At 44.4% G+C, this 14922-nt stretch overlaps 1 protein-coding gene across 1 annotated transcript in view; it reads right to left on the bottom strand.

The window, feature by feature from the left end:
* UBASH3A (ubiquitin associated and SH3 domain containing A) overlaps window positions 1-14922 on the bottom strand; it is a 234285-nt gene that overhangs the window by 156228 nt on the left and 63135 nt on the right. Inside the window, exons 3-6 of the mRNA XM_085620748.1 lie at window positions 14705-14891; window positions 13479-13677; window positions 4374-4543; window positions 3263-3471 (exon numbers count right to left, since the gene is read on the bottom strand). Of these exons, the coding sequence (XP_085476874.1) occupies window positions 3263-3471; window positions 4374-4543; window positions 13479-13677; window positions 14705-14891 (765 nt within the window). The remainder of the gene's footprint in view (window positions 1-3262; window positions 3472-4373; window positions 4544-13478; window positions 13678-14704; window positions 14892-14922) is intronic.

Below are 14922 nucleotides of genomic sequence, written 5' to 3'. Positions count from 1 at the left end.
TAGTTTTGACTTTCTCTCTGGAGTCTAAAGCAGAGAGGATGTACCAGATCGAGGTTAGTTTGGACTTTCTCTCAGGAGTCTAAGGCAGAGAGGATGTACTAGATCCGAGGTTAGTTTGGACTTTCTCTCTGGAGTCTAAGGCAGAGAGGATGTACTAAATCCGAGGTTAGTTTGGACTTTCTCTCGGGAGTCTAAGGTGGAGAGGATGTACTAGATCTGAGGTTAGTTTGGACTCTCTGTAGTCTAAGGCAGAGAGGATGTACTAGCTCAGCGGTTAGTTTGGACTTTCTCTCAGGAGTCTAAGGCAGAGAGGATGTACTAGATACGAGGTTAGTTTGGACTTTCTCTCTGGAGTCTAAGGCAGAGAGGATGTACTAAATCCGAGGTTAGTTTGGACTTTCTGTCTGGCGTCTAAGGCGGAGAGGATGTACTAGATCTGAGGTTAGTTTAGACTCTCTGGAGTCTAAGGCAGTGAGGGTAGTAGATCTGAGGTTAGTTTGGACTTTCTCTCAGGAGTCTAAGGCGGAGAGGATTTACTAGATCCAAGGTTAGTTTGGACTCTCTGGAGTCTAAGGCAGAGAGAATGCACTAGATCTGCGGTTAGTTTGGACTTTCTCTCTGGAGTCTAAGGCAGAGAAGATGTAGTAGATCCAAGGGTAGTTTGGACTTTCTCTCAGGAGTCTAAGGCCGAGAGGATGTACTAGATCAGCGGTTAGTTTGGACTTTCTCTCAGGAGTCTAAGGCAGAGAGGATGTACTAGATACGAGGTTAGTTTGGACTTTCTCTCTGGAGTCTAAGGCAGAGAGGATGTACTAAATCCGAGGTTAGTTTGGACTTTCTGTCTGGCGTCTAAGGCGGAGAGGATGTACTAGATCTGAGGTTAGTTTAGACTCTCTGGAGTCTAAGGCAGTGAGGGTAGTAGATCTGAGGTTAGTTTGGACTTTCTCTCAGGAGTCTAAGGCGGAGAGGATTTACTAGATCCAAGGTTAGTTTGGACTCTCTGGAGTCTAAGGCAGAGAGAATGCACTAGATCTGCGGTTAGTTTGGACTTTCTCTCTGGAGTCTAAGGCAGAGAAGATGTAGTAGATCCAAGGGTAGTTTGGACTTTCTCTCAGGAGTCTAAGGCCGAGAGGATTTACTAGATCCGAGGTTAGTTTGGACTCTCTGGAGTCTAAGGCAGGGAAGATGTACCAGATCCGAGGTTACTTTGGAATTTCTCTCTGGAGTCTAAGGCAGAGAGGATGTAATAGATCCGAGGTTAGTTTGGACTCTCTGGAGTCTAAGGCAGAGAGGATGTACTAGTTCGAGGTTAGTTTGGACTCTCTGGATTCTAAGGCAGAGAGGATGTACTAGATCGAGGTTAGTTTGGACTCTCTGGAGTCTAAGGCAGAGAGGATGTACTAGATTGAGGTTAGTTTGGACTCTCTGGAGTCTAAGGCAGAGAGGATGTACTAGATCGAGGTTAGTTTTGACTCTCAGGAGTCTAAGGCAGGGAGGATGTACAAGATCGAGGTTAGTTTGGACTCTCTAGAGTCTAAGGCAGAGAGGTTGTACTAGATCGAGGTTAGTTTGGACTTTCTCTCAGGAGTCTAAGGCAGAGAGGATGTACTGGATCCGAGGTTAGTTTGGACTCTCTGGAGTCTAAGGCAGAGAGGATGTACTAGATCGAGGTTAGTTTGGACTTTCTCTCAGGAGTCTAAGGCGGAGAGGATGTACTAGATCGAGGTTAGTGTGGACTCTCTGGAGTCTAAGGCAGAGAGGATGTACTAGATCGAGGTTAGTTTGGACTCTCTGGAGTCTAAGGTGGAGAGGATGTACTAGATCCGAGGATAGTTTGGACTTTCTCTCAAGAGTCTAAGGCAGAGAGGATGTACTAGATCCGAGGATAGTTTGGACTCTCTGGAGTCTAAGGCAGAGAGAATGTACTAGATCAAGGTTAGTTTGGACTTTCTCTCTGGAGTCTACAGAGTGAGAATTTTACTTTAACACTACATCAGGGGTATGGTTTGACTTCTTCTCAGGAGTCGAAGGAAAGGGGGATATGACATTGGCATTAGATCCGAGGTTAGTTTGGACTTTCACTCAGGAGTCTAAGGCAGAGAGGGTGATGCTTTGACACTAGTTCAAGGGTTCTTTTAACTTCTTCCCAGGAGTCGAAAGAAGAGGGGATATGACTTTGGCTTTAGAACTGAGGTTAGTTTGAACTTTCACTCAGGAGTTTACAGGGTGAGAATGTTACTTTGACACTACATACAGGTTAGTTTTGACTTCTTCTAAGGAGTCCAAGGAAGAGGGGATATGACTTTGGCATTAGATCCGAGGTTAGTTTTGACTTTCTCTCAGGAGTCAAAGGCGGGGATGATGATAAATTTACACAAAACCTGGGGTTCGTATGACTTCTTCTCAGGAGTCCTAGGAAGAGGGGATAGGACTTTGGCATTAGATCTGAGGTTAGTTTGAACTTTCTCACAGGAGTCTACAGAGTGAGAATGTTACTTTGACTGAGACTACATTTAGGGTTAGTTTTGACTTCTTTTTAGGAGTTGAAGGAAGAGGGGACATTACTTTGGCATTAGATCCGAGGTTAGTTTTGACTTTCTCTCAGGAGTCGAAGGCGATGACACTTGAACACTAGATCCGGGGTCCATTTTTCCTTACTCCGCCATTGACGGTAGGGAGAAGATGTTACTCTGACACTACAACTGAGGTTAGTTTGGACTTTCTCCCAGGAGTATGAGGCATAGCAGACGTCTCTCTAAAATTGATCTGAGGTTAGCTCTGACTTGCCCTGCGGAGTGTAATGTGCAGAAGATGTTACCTGGACACTGGATCCGGGTTTATATTTGACTTTCTCTCAGCAGTCTAAGGAGGGAGGAAGTTACTCAGACACTACATATGTGGTTAGTTTTGACTTCCTCTCAGAAGCCTGAGGTGGCGAGGATGTCAATCTGTTGCTAGAGCTGAGGTTATCTTTCCTCTGAGTCCTAGGCCGGGAGGATTTTACTTTACGTTATATCCTGGGTTAGTTTTGAGTGCCTCTCGGGAGCCTGAGGTGGAGGAGATGTCAGTCTGTCACTAGATCCTGAGTTACTTTTGTCTTCCTTTCCGTAGCTGAAAGTCGGAGGTACGCCCAGAGGCCTTAGTGAGGGACATTTTGAGTTTTCTCAGGTTTACTGATCTTCGCCTACATGGATCTCTGATGAAGGATGCACTTCAAATGACCATGTGAGTTGACTCGATTGATTAAGCAACTTCTACTGACCTCTGTTTCATCCATGCTTCGCACTCACTGACTCTCTCCAGATAGTTTTCAGGCACCAGCCCCTGGCAGCCGCTCTGGTGGCATGTTGCGATCATCCAGCCACTGCTCGTCTCGTCCTGCTGGGACTGGTCCACGTACACCAGGTCTCCTGGGTTTAGTAGAAGCTCGTCGTGGTTCTGTGGTCTGTACTGGTAGAGCACTCGCAAAGTCTGGTGAGGGAAATAGTGAAAAAGTACAGACATTTAACTCAGAGGATGGAACCTGTGAGGACCAAACCTGCTGCACCAATTGGATGTTCCACCTTATTTCCAAACTCTGAAACCTTAGGAAGCAGATGCTGCCACCTCTGCTTCAACGGAAGAATCAAGACCTTTCAATTGTTTGTGACTCCTTGTGAAAAACCTCTCCCTTTCACTTTAGATCATAGCACTCTGACCCACAGGCTGCTGAAGGCAGATGTCCGGCAGAGCGCCCCTAAGCTGGATAGCTTCATTTCTAAAAGACAGATCCTTCTAGATAATGGAATATGGGCATCTTTCAGATGCTCTTGAGATCGCATGTGGAGTCCCACAGGGCTGCACCGTTAGTCCCATACAATTCAACGTTTACATGCTACCATTGGCCGAGATAGCTCAGGAATTCGGCCTATCAATCGTATCCTACGCAGATAATACACAACTGGTAGTTTCAGTGACAGAGGGTCCTAAATCAAACTACAGCCAATTGGTTCCAAAAAGTGAAGACGTGATAGGAAAACGTCGTTATTAAAGATATATATCTCTGTAAGCATCTGTCAGGTGGCCGGTTCACATAGGTTAGCAGGTTGTAGGTTTATTGCAGACGTAGGTCACAGGATACAAAGTGGAACACACCACGGGGCGCAGCTTCCTCTCTGGTCCACCGTCACTCTCGACCGGCCTGTCTAAGCACAGAGTCACTCACCAACATTGTAAGACCTCAGAGGCTTGGCTGAGCAGAGCAGCGAAGGCAGGACAGAAACAGCAGAGTATATAACATTATTGAGTAAATCAAGAGGGTTTGCATCAGATGGACAGTGAGAGAGGGGCTCTGGACAAGCGTGCCTGGGACACCCCACAAGGCACAGGCGTACCTTATAATTCACGAAGCGCATGTCCCTGGAGTAGAGAGCTGCCGTCCACTGGCACCTCTGGCTCGGGCTGATGGCTTTGGCCAGCTGCTCCAGCGTCCACTGGTGGTGAGGGCTGAACTTATGGGCCAACGTCAGGTGCAGCTGCTTGGTGCCCGCCTTCACGCGGCAATCTGGGGGGCATTGACAAGAGTGAGGTGAGACACACAGTGCTTAATTTGTAAAACAATAAGTGGCAGGGCCCTCGTCAGGAGATCTGGATCCTCACAGCACTGACAATGGCAGTACCAACACAACTAGTAACCATCACACTCTTTCGAGTGTGCCAGTTCAACCTGTGCCAGAGCAATAAGAGTGGCTTCGGTGGCAGTCAATAGTCATTTGTAATGTATATTGAATCAAGAAACAAATGTTATTGGGCTCATTTTTAAACTAGCTGGACAGTGCCACCATGTGGTAGACTGTTACAAGCCCTGGTGTTGACAATAAAGTGCTGGTGCTAAGCACCGGAAACCACTGGCTCAAATTAAGCAACGGAACACAGCAGTATCTCCGTAAAACTGCACACCAGAAAGTGACAGACATCAAGAAATGAATTTAGAAAAGAAATGCAAGTTTCTGAAAAATATAAGTCAGAGAAGAGGGCATGTCTACAAGCTGGATATCAGGGCACATGCCTGATGCTGCTTAGAAAGAGGGGTGTATGCCCACTTCCTTGCACATGCCTCTCTGAAGCAAAATAAGTAACTACACACAGGGCCAAAGACACAACATGCCACATGTCTCAATTCGTGGGAGGGAAAAGCCGCCATTTTGCCCGACCTCCATTTCCCCAAATCTTCTCTCTAAGGTGCAGATGTACAAACACATTTTCTGGTCACATACCCTGCAATTCGTTAAATTAATATTTTACAGACTACTGAAAAGTAGCGGTAATCTGTTTGCAAATGGGAAGGGGTCCCCAAGGACCCTTTCTCATTGTGAGGCTTGGTGGAAGCATGTCTCCAGGGGTAGGCTTGGTGGTAGCATGTCTCATGGGTAGGCTTGGTGGAAGCATGTCTCATGAGTAGGCTTGGTGGTAGCATGTCTCATGGGTAGGCTCGGTGGGAGCATGTCTCATGGGTAGGCTCGGTGGTAGTATGTCTCATGGGTAGGCTTGGTGGGAGCATGTCTCATGGGTAGGCTTGGTGGAAGCATGTCTCATGGGTTGGCTTGGTGGAAGCATGTCTCATGGGTAGGCTTGGTGGAAGCATGTCTCCAGGGGTAGGCTTGGTGGAAGCATGTGTCCAGGGGTAGGCTTGGTGGAAGCATGTCTTATGGGTAGGCTTGGTGGAAGCATGTCTCATGGCTAGGCTTGGTGGTAGCAAACAAATACACTTCACATACACTTCTATGCACTTTATGTTAATGGTATTTGGGGGCTTCCCTTATCGTCGACCTTTAACCCTGAACACGATAAGCAAGAATTCATGATAAATAGTTGCAAAATTCATTTAGACAGATGTTTTTTCAATATTGTGCAAACAAGCCTCTTATCCTGCGCATTATGCTAGAATAATATCTCATAACAGCTTAAATGCTGTAATTCCCCAAAAGGAATCCAGAGTAGCAATGGACAATTGTTCACAGTATATCATACCTGAGTATAAGTGCCAAATAACAGATCCTTAAGTGGATCCCCATAAAGTGCTAGTGCAATAAAATGTATAAATGAGTTGGCGGTTAAAAACATCTAAGTAAAGGAAGGTTAAAAACCCTAATCAGACGAAGGTAAAACCAGGGCTTAAACCCTAACAAAACCATCAGACGTTTCTAAAAGAACCGCAGTCACCTCTAAAAAAAGACAAAATACGAAACTTACACAGGGTAGGAAAGCAAATGGATCTGTCAAACAAATATATGTAATGTAATTTACAGAAAATGGTACATTTCATCTGTGTTGTTTAGGCCGTTTGGGGTTTTGCTATCTAATTCTAAAATCATTCTGGATTCTAGTTGTCTCAAACTTTGTTCCCCCCTCGACGGGGTTTAGGAACAGCTGCCACCACAAAATATTTTAAACAACTCAGATCATTGTTATGAACAGTCTTAAAATGCCTAGCCACGGGATATGAATAATCATTATTGACTATGGCGCGTAAGTGCTGCAAAATTCTGACGTGCACCTGCAGCTTGGTACTACCCACATATCTGAGGCCACGCAGGGACATTTGATGGTATAAATGACATTGGTGCTGTCACAAGTGCCAGTGTATCTGAGGTTAATGATTTTGCCTGAACGTGGATGGTGAATGACATTGCCAGTAATAGCATTATGGCAGTTAATGGTTTAATGTATGTTGGTAAAACTTCCCGCAAAGTGAAAGTAAGGATTTCAGAACACAAAAGCTCAATCCGTACCAATAGTCTTAAATCTCCTTTGACTGTACACTGGTCAGAACATCACCACACTATCGCACAATTAAGATTCACCATTCTCGAAATGATGCCTCGAAACACTCAAACTAACACTGAAAGGCTTCTATCACAGAGAGAAGTTTGGTGGACCAAGTTTTTACAAACTTTGTTACCCTTCGGGCTTAATGACAGATTAGAAATGCAATGCTTTTTATAACATTCATGCGTGTCATTATGTCTTTCCCCCCAGATTGTACGTCTGTTTCAGTTCGAGCAATTCAATAATGTTCTTCTTTCAGTTGAGCATGATTCACGGTCTCTTCTACTAATCGTAAATTTCCTATATTTTTCATTTCTATTTCTGGAATTCTGTCATTCTAGTGTCTATTTTTAATTTTTTATGGTGTACATGTCTGAGCATACTTTCATATTTTATTTCATCTTTCGTGATTCTGATTTCCCAACTATCCTTACTCTTTTTTTCATCTCCTTTATCCAGTATTTTTCAGTACTCTCAGTTTTCTCGTCCCTGTTTCTCTCACTCTTTGTCACACACCTACGTTTGCCTCCCTGTGATTTCATTCTTATCACTACCAGTGCTTCACATTAAGGTGTTTCTTTTCCATAACATGAGCATTTAGATTTTTTAATTCTACCATCGTCCTGATTTTTTCCTCTCATTCATTTTGCGCGTTATTGTGGAGCCCCCACTTGGGGTCTCAGTTCTTTTTCATCTTTCGGTTTCATGGACTACTCGTTCACGTACTTGGTGTCTCTTCGTTGTGCACTACACATCCACACATTGCACGGCAGTTGTTTTTAAGCAACTATATCTTGTTATCTTTATTGCATATTTTATAGTGCAATTTAAGTTTGTACATCGTTCCGTGATCGTTTACTTCCACCCAGTCCTTTTTCTATTACTATCCAGTCTTGCTCGTCATCACGTGTTCACGCGGGTGTTCATTTAACTTCCTGGTTGTGCAGGCTCGCGTTGCTATCCTTCTCGGAGGTCCACAGTAGCCGTTACCTTTCCGCCTTTGCATTTCACGTCTTGGTGGTAAGTTCTTCGTCCGACGTTTCCAGCTTTTCCTGTCTTATATTTCACCAGAACACTGTTGTCCTCATCTTCCGTTTCTTTCTTTCCCTGTGTCCCAGTGCCTTTCTATGAATACACGGCGTCTAAATGCACACACCGGGTAAAATTCCCGCTCCTCATTGTTGAAGTACGTCACCATCCCACTGGCAAACTTTTCGTGGATGTGCTCCCAGTAAGTCTTTCATGTTGATTTCGTCATTTGTCATTACAGTAATTGCGTCTGGCTTAGGTGCTTAGTTCTCTACTTGCCTTTCAGCGTTTACATGCCGGAGCTTCCAATCCATTTTCAGTCTCTGTGAACCCCGCATTGTGTTTACGTCGTCTTTTCCTAATCAGTAAGAACCCACCATTTCTCTTGTCTTTTCACAATGGTCAGTTTCACGGCAATCAGCCTCATTATTCTGTTCTTTGTCACACTTTTATCGAGAGTCTTGGAGTGACTCTGAGCACAAATTTAATTTCTTTCATCTTTCTGCACTATGGGTAACAACCTACAATTTCTCTTGTCTTTCCACATTGGTCAGTTTTACGGCACACCGCCTCATTATTCTGTTCTTTGTCACGCTTTTATTGGGAGACTTTCTAAGTTACTCTGCGCACAATTTTAATTCTTTTCATCTTTTTGCACTATGGGTTTTGGTTTTGTTTTATATACATGCTCGATGTTACCTTCATCACCCTTACGTCATTTCACATTGAATTGCTTCAGCCTGATTCAGATCAGCCGTCTATTTCTCTTATCACAGTCACGATGCATCTTGTTATTGTTCATATATTATACACCATGAGTTTCTGCAATGCATTATGTTCCAATGTAATTTCTTTTTTTCCTACAGCTGCCCCTGAAGAAGGGATGCTACCCGTCCCGAAATGCATTGGGCTATTTCTTATGAACTGACGATCAAGTTCACTGCTTTTGCGCAGTTTTCTCATTGATTGTATCGATGTGTTTTCCTTGCTTATGTCATTTTTACATTGATGCTATGTTCAATTTTGTTGCTTCTTTTTGATTGACTTATAAATACAGTCTTTCTTGATACACTTTTTGGTTTCATTGACCACCAGATTGCTGTTTTAAACAGTTTAAACTCACGTTAATTTAATTCGACGCTAGCAAAATGTCATAACTGTTCCTCACATATTGCCAGCAGTGCACTCAGTAGACTGGTGTCTGTTCACCAGCAGTTTTTTTGTTCAGTCGCGAGGTGGGCTTTCTCGACTCTGAGTCGCACGCTTTATTTGTTTATTTGTATGAAATGTACTGATTCATTGCCAACAATCGGTGTGCGCTAACTTACATACACTTGTTCATTATAGAAAATATTAACCACGCATCAAGCGTATAGTTACAAAGTAGCGCAAAAGTAGCGTAACAAAATAGCATACAATACAAGAAGCATATGAAAAACAAAGTAGCGTAACAAAGTAGCGTACAAGCGTACAATGCATTCCACATGGAAACGCCTGCAATAGTTTTTAAAAAAAGTACAGCAAGTCAATATTAAGCCTACTGTGTCACTAAACCAGTAAACAATCCAATCCCGTAGGGCGTAGCCTAAAAAGGACAGGGTGGCAACCAGGATAAACTAAAAACTGTCCGGTACAATCAGCAAAGTCGGATCTGAATAATAAGTGACAACAAACAACGCATACCAATCTAATTTGCAGGCGGAGCTGAGATACGGCTTCTGGAACCATATTGTTTCCAAGAAGCCCTCGTATGGCGAGAGCAGTGCATGCGCGCTGCTAATGCCAGGCGAGACCTAAAAATGAATGAGGTGGGGATAAAACACAGGAACTTCATGGCCTGGAATCAAAATCCATTATTACATTGAGAACCAAAATCCCAGATGGTCCAAACGCTGATGAGGAATTGGATGCACATCTTTAAATGCACTGTCTGTGATCAAGAATTATTGTAATTCCATTGCTTTTCTGATATATCCAATAATGGACATATGGCAAGGGAGAGCTCTATAGATCAGTGTCTCAAATGTTTGTGACTTATTACAAAGTAGTGTAACTGTCAACATCACAGGAAATACATTTCCAAAAACCCCACAGACACTGACCACCGAGGTCACACATTTGAACTTAAGCTGTGCTGAGCATTTAGCTTGCAAGAACTCATTCAACCATATAACACAAGTAAGATTGCCTTCAGTCCATAAAGTCACAATAACAATTAGCCAAACAGCGCAACCTGTAACAGAATGCGGGTGTTGCATGCAAATGTGAGATATATTTGACATCAATATATGTGCCTTGATTCATTACTGTTTCGCGTTATGTGTGAAATTGCTTTTAATTTTAAGTATTGGGTCACAAACTACAATTCCCAGAATGCTCCATTATGAGCACGATGAGCTATTAGGGAAATAGATGATGGACTCACTAACTGTGATAAAGACCATTGTGTCGAAACATGTCGGTGTCTGTTAAGCAGTTCTGAGTATTAAACTTTAAGAAAACATGGAGTTCTTTTCTTTTCATTGCAAATATATGTATGTTTATTAATAAAAGATAATTCAATTAAAAAAGTTTCAAATGAAGCTGCCAAGACAGTGTATGTATGTAAGGAGTGCCCAAAAAAATTGATAAAATTGTGGGGAGGCTGGAATACCTACAGGGGCAAAATATGAGAACTACCGACATTACCTCACGATCCAGAACTATAATATGGTGCGACGAACGTATCCCATGTATAGATGTCGGTCAATGGTGCATACTACACGCAATGTCAAAGATGTTAGCTGTAATAGAAAACTGCCAAATATGTGTGAAATGTATAACAAAAATCAGAAAAAAGGGGGGGAGTAAGAGGGAAAGAAAGGCTAGGTCCACCCTCCTGTACCAATCGTGAACCAAAAATATCCGAAGTATCGGAATAAAGAACCTAGCTACAGACAAGGTTTTCTCGCTCAGTTTGGAGACAGAAAAAAACAAGGTATGAAAGGAAAAGTGTCCTTTCTTGAGTCCCCTCACTCACCAGGGTTTCCCCACGGTGACATGCTTCATCATAGGGGCCATCCCAACCCGCTGCGGGTTGAGGCGTGCTACGACTTGTAACACTACGTAGGAGGACTGTTTTTTGAGTGACTATGTGTAGTGCAGTGATGTGCATGGAGTGGGTGAGTTAAACATATCTAACTAGTGGGTAAAATTACTTTAATCGGGCCCCTAGTTGATATATTAAAAACGGGGTCGGTCTCTAGGGTCCCTGTCTGTAATGGGTCAGGAGTCCCTAGTGGACGTCAACTAGTTTCGAGCTTCCCCAGTGCTCTTCATCAGGACATACACAGGGTCCAGCCCTGTGTGTAGCACTCCTAAAGTGACCTAAAGTGAGGAAAGAATATTAGATCGCGCTGCAATTATTAGGCAAGCGTGGTTAATACATACGATATATTAATCAGTAGTATTAATTATGAAGCAAAGTTGTGCTTCATGGTCGTCGAGGGGCTGAGAAGTTCGTACTGGAACAATGAAAGGAAATCCTCTCAGATGGGCTCGCCTCTCCTCGAGACCGCATGCGCAGTCCTCCAAAGAGGTACAGCGTAGGGGAATGGCTTTTCCACAGAGGAGACCAGGACAGAGGAGGACTGCCTGGGCATGGCGGAGAAAGCCAGAGCCAGGTAAGTGCTGATCGTCCTCTCCCCTTAACTCTCTCCACGGGGTGGCCGGCAGGGACAAACTCCGCCACGCCACCGAGTGGGTGTTTTTGCCGAACTCTTCGTTCCCAGCAGAGTGCGGAGTTTGCAAAACTCTGTAAACTCAGCAGGCGGAGTGGAGTTCGCCACCCACCCCTGATTACTGCATCAATGTGTCAACATCTGATGCACTCTCAGTTATGTTAATCATTTACCCCCTAACCCTAAAGTGTCTGCCCGGTAGGCTAGACCATTCTGTTGCCCTTTGACGTCAGGTCCATTCTATTTAGAAAAAAAGAAAGTAAGGAAGATGGAACAAGCACTCTCACTTCTTCCCACATCATTGACATCCTTCTACCTAGAGCCTACAGCATCCATCCTGTGGACGAAACACATAAAAAGGGAGGAGGCATAAGTTCTCTTGGTCCATAAGCTCTCTTAGTCCGGCACCCTCTGCAAGCAAGTAACCCTCAAATCCATGGAGCTGCTGACATGCCATTTCCTACTGCAACTCAGACCACCACTTTCTAGCTCATCTACAGGCCTCCTGGGCAGAACAAAGACCTCACTGATAAATTCTCAAATATCCTCACCGCCTTGTCTATCTGACATGCCCATACCACCCTCTTGGGTGACCTCAAACTTCCAAAGAATGCAAGCTAACAAACAAGTGACACCATCGTAAACCTCGCCAACACACTCAAAGTGATACAGCATGACACACAACCAACACACTCTTCAAGTCGCATCCTCGATCTAGTCTTCTCAACATCATGAACAGGCCAATGCACACCACCTGCACCTTGGGCTGCGCTGACCACTTTACCATCCCTGTCTCCCTGCTGAGCAAGCCACCAGCAAACCAAAGTCAGCACCAAAGAGAAGACCAAACCTTCAGGTCCTTCAAAGACCCCGTCAACTCCATGTCCAACACCCTTCTAAACAGCTGAGCGAGCTGGAAGAAAAACTGAACTGTATCGGACCTCTTGATACTGACTTCCATCGGCACAAAACACAGACAGCTCATTACCACAGCCAGAGCAAAGTACCGCACCATCACCATCAAGGAAGGTATCTCAGTTCAAACAAACAACCCATCTACATGAGGACCACAACGGAGCGGATTCATAAGGCTCTAAAAGCAAAGCCTATTAGTGGAGCAGTGTGTCCCTGGTGACCGCAACTTTACTAGCATACCGGACGGTCTTCATTCTGGTATGTTCTTTAGGGTAGAATCCGACCCCACAGCCGATAAATAATTGTATCTCACAGATCTGAAGGAAACGTCTGACATGCATTGCCTTCAAAAATATAAACCTGTGTGCACAATTCTCTGCAGATTCCACTTCCTTCCTCTCAGCCCCAGCATCCTGGTAAGCTTGAAAAGCATATGTTTGGTAAAACCTTAATTGCTAATTTCCAAGGTATAGTACCATAATATAGTTGGCAGAATATTGTCTGACATAAAAAATCTTGTCCAAAATATTATTTACAAAAATATCACCCCTTTGGAGTTAATAACAGATACTGTACACCCAATGGGAAGATGTTTTGGTCAAAAATATTTATCACATACAACATGTACACGCTATTATGACATACAACTATCAACAAACATGCTGGACAGGTAATTCCAGGCCACGCGTGTTCTTTTCAAATAGAGGGAAACGGTTGAAGGGTTTATTCCCTTTATTGGGTCATTAACGGGCAGAGGAGTGGCTGAAGTCTGGGCAGAAGGGTCTAAAGCTCTGTCCTCCTCAGAAGGTCCTTCGCCATCAAGTCATGTAAGAATAAAGATGGCCAATAAAGCCAACACCTTCACCCTGCTGGTGATCCTGTTGACCTGTGGCTAGACTATGCGACCTGGGTACCACCTGCCAGATGCTTGCCTTTCCCTTCACAGTTCTCATTACGCCCTTCCTGCAGAAAAGTGCATCGACCCTTGACGAGATGGTTCTGCCGTACCTGCGAGCATGGATGCTTCTGTCGCGAACGCCACGGCGAAGCTCCTGAGGACCTCAGCGGCGCCGGCGCTGATGAAGAAGCCAATGTAGCTGCTGGAGGAGTGCAGGTTCAAGGAGACGACTGATGGAAAGCTGCTCGCGAACTGGTCACCGGCGTTCTTCAGAGCTTCGTATAGACCGCCCACCTTCCGGTCTTCACACTACGGAAAGATCAAGAGGTTACCAGTCCTAGTGGGGTCAAGGGTCACATACGGCGTCCTCAGTATAGGATCATCGCTGAGCTATGGGTTTCCTATACAGTAGGATCAGATAAACTGCAACAGGCAGAAACACAGATCCACATATCGATTTGCTACCACATATGACCATGAGTGGTCACCATCTGAGACTTGGAAAGTTTATTTTCACCACTGCAATTGTGCACAAATTGACAACTCTAAAGCTTCATCATGTTACATAGTTAAAAATGTTTTTCTTCAGTTTGGAGATACACTTCAAAATGTAATAGTCAAAGTAACACAAATTATTCAGTGATAGTGAAAACAATGAAACTATTAGCTACTTAATTAAAATAAAATATTTTGGAGATTGGCAAAACTGGAGATATTTAGTTAGTAGTTTAAAAAGTTGACAGACTTATTTGAAGTTGAGATTGAAGGTTACATTTTGTTAAAAGCGTGATCCTTTATCAGATAGCCGGGTGGAAGGAAGGCCACTTTGAGGTTTTTTTTTGTAGCCCCTTCCCCATACTTGCACACTTACAGGACGTGAGTGGCGAACATTTTACTGATGGCCCATTGCAGAGTGCCTCGCTGCCACTCTGCTGTCTTTCACTAAACACATAGCACTGGTTTCAGAATGATGCTTGTCTCTGTCCAGAGGGGCACAGTAAAGGCTTCAGTTGGCCAGAGTCTGGTGGCCCCTGAGATGAATTCAAGCCCTCCGAGGGGGACCTACCCCACAGTTTGAAGACCCTTGCTTGTTACATATATGAGGCCTCCATCCTTCTCTGGAGCTGCAATCTGATTGGTCAATGAAGGATGTGGGTTATTACCATAACTGCAATGAACCATGGGCATATGTCAGTATGGACAGCCTGGGGCGGGTCCTTGAGGGATCGAGGTAGGGATGAGCCTCCCCCAAAGCATTAACGTCATTTAAAGTTAGCTCCCTGCCCCACAGGTGTTCCAAGCGTCATCAAGTGAACATGTGCACCACGCAACTCACCGTAAAGAAATCGCAGAGCGTTATATGTGGGAAGCTCTCGTGGGCTCTGTTCCTGGAACACTGGCGCTCACTCTCAACCCAAAACTCCTGCAGGCTGGTGGACAGGGGTCCGGAGGGGCACAGGTAGAGGGCGTACTCCTGCGGAATGGGGTCATCCAAGTTGGGGTCATGGTGATGAGCGCGGATCCTGCAAAAGAAGAGGTTTTTAAAGGACTCAT

The sequence above is a fragment of the Triturus cristatus genome, chromosome 8 (assembly GCF_964204655.1).
Source record: "Triturus cristatus chromosome 8, aTriCri1.1, whole genome shotgun sequence".
NCBI classification, from domain to species: domain Eukaryota; kingdom Metazoa; phylum Chordata; class Amphibia; order Caudata; family Salamandridae; genus Triturus; species Triturus cristatus.
This window is presented reverse-complemented; position numbering and strand designations above follow the sequence as displayed.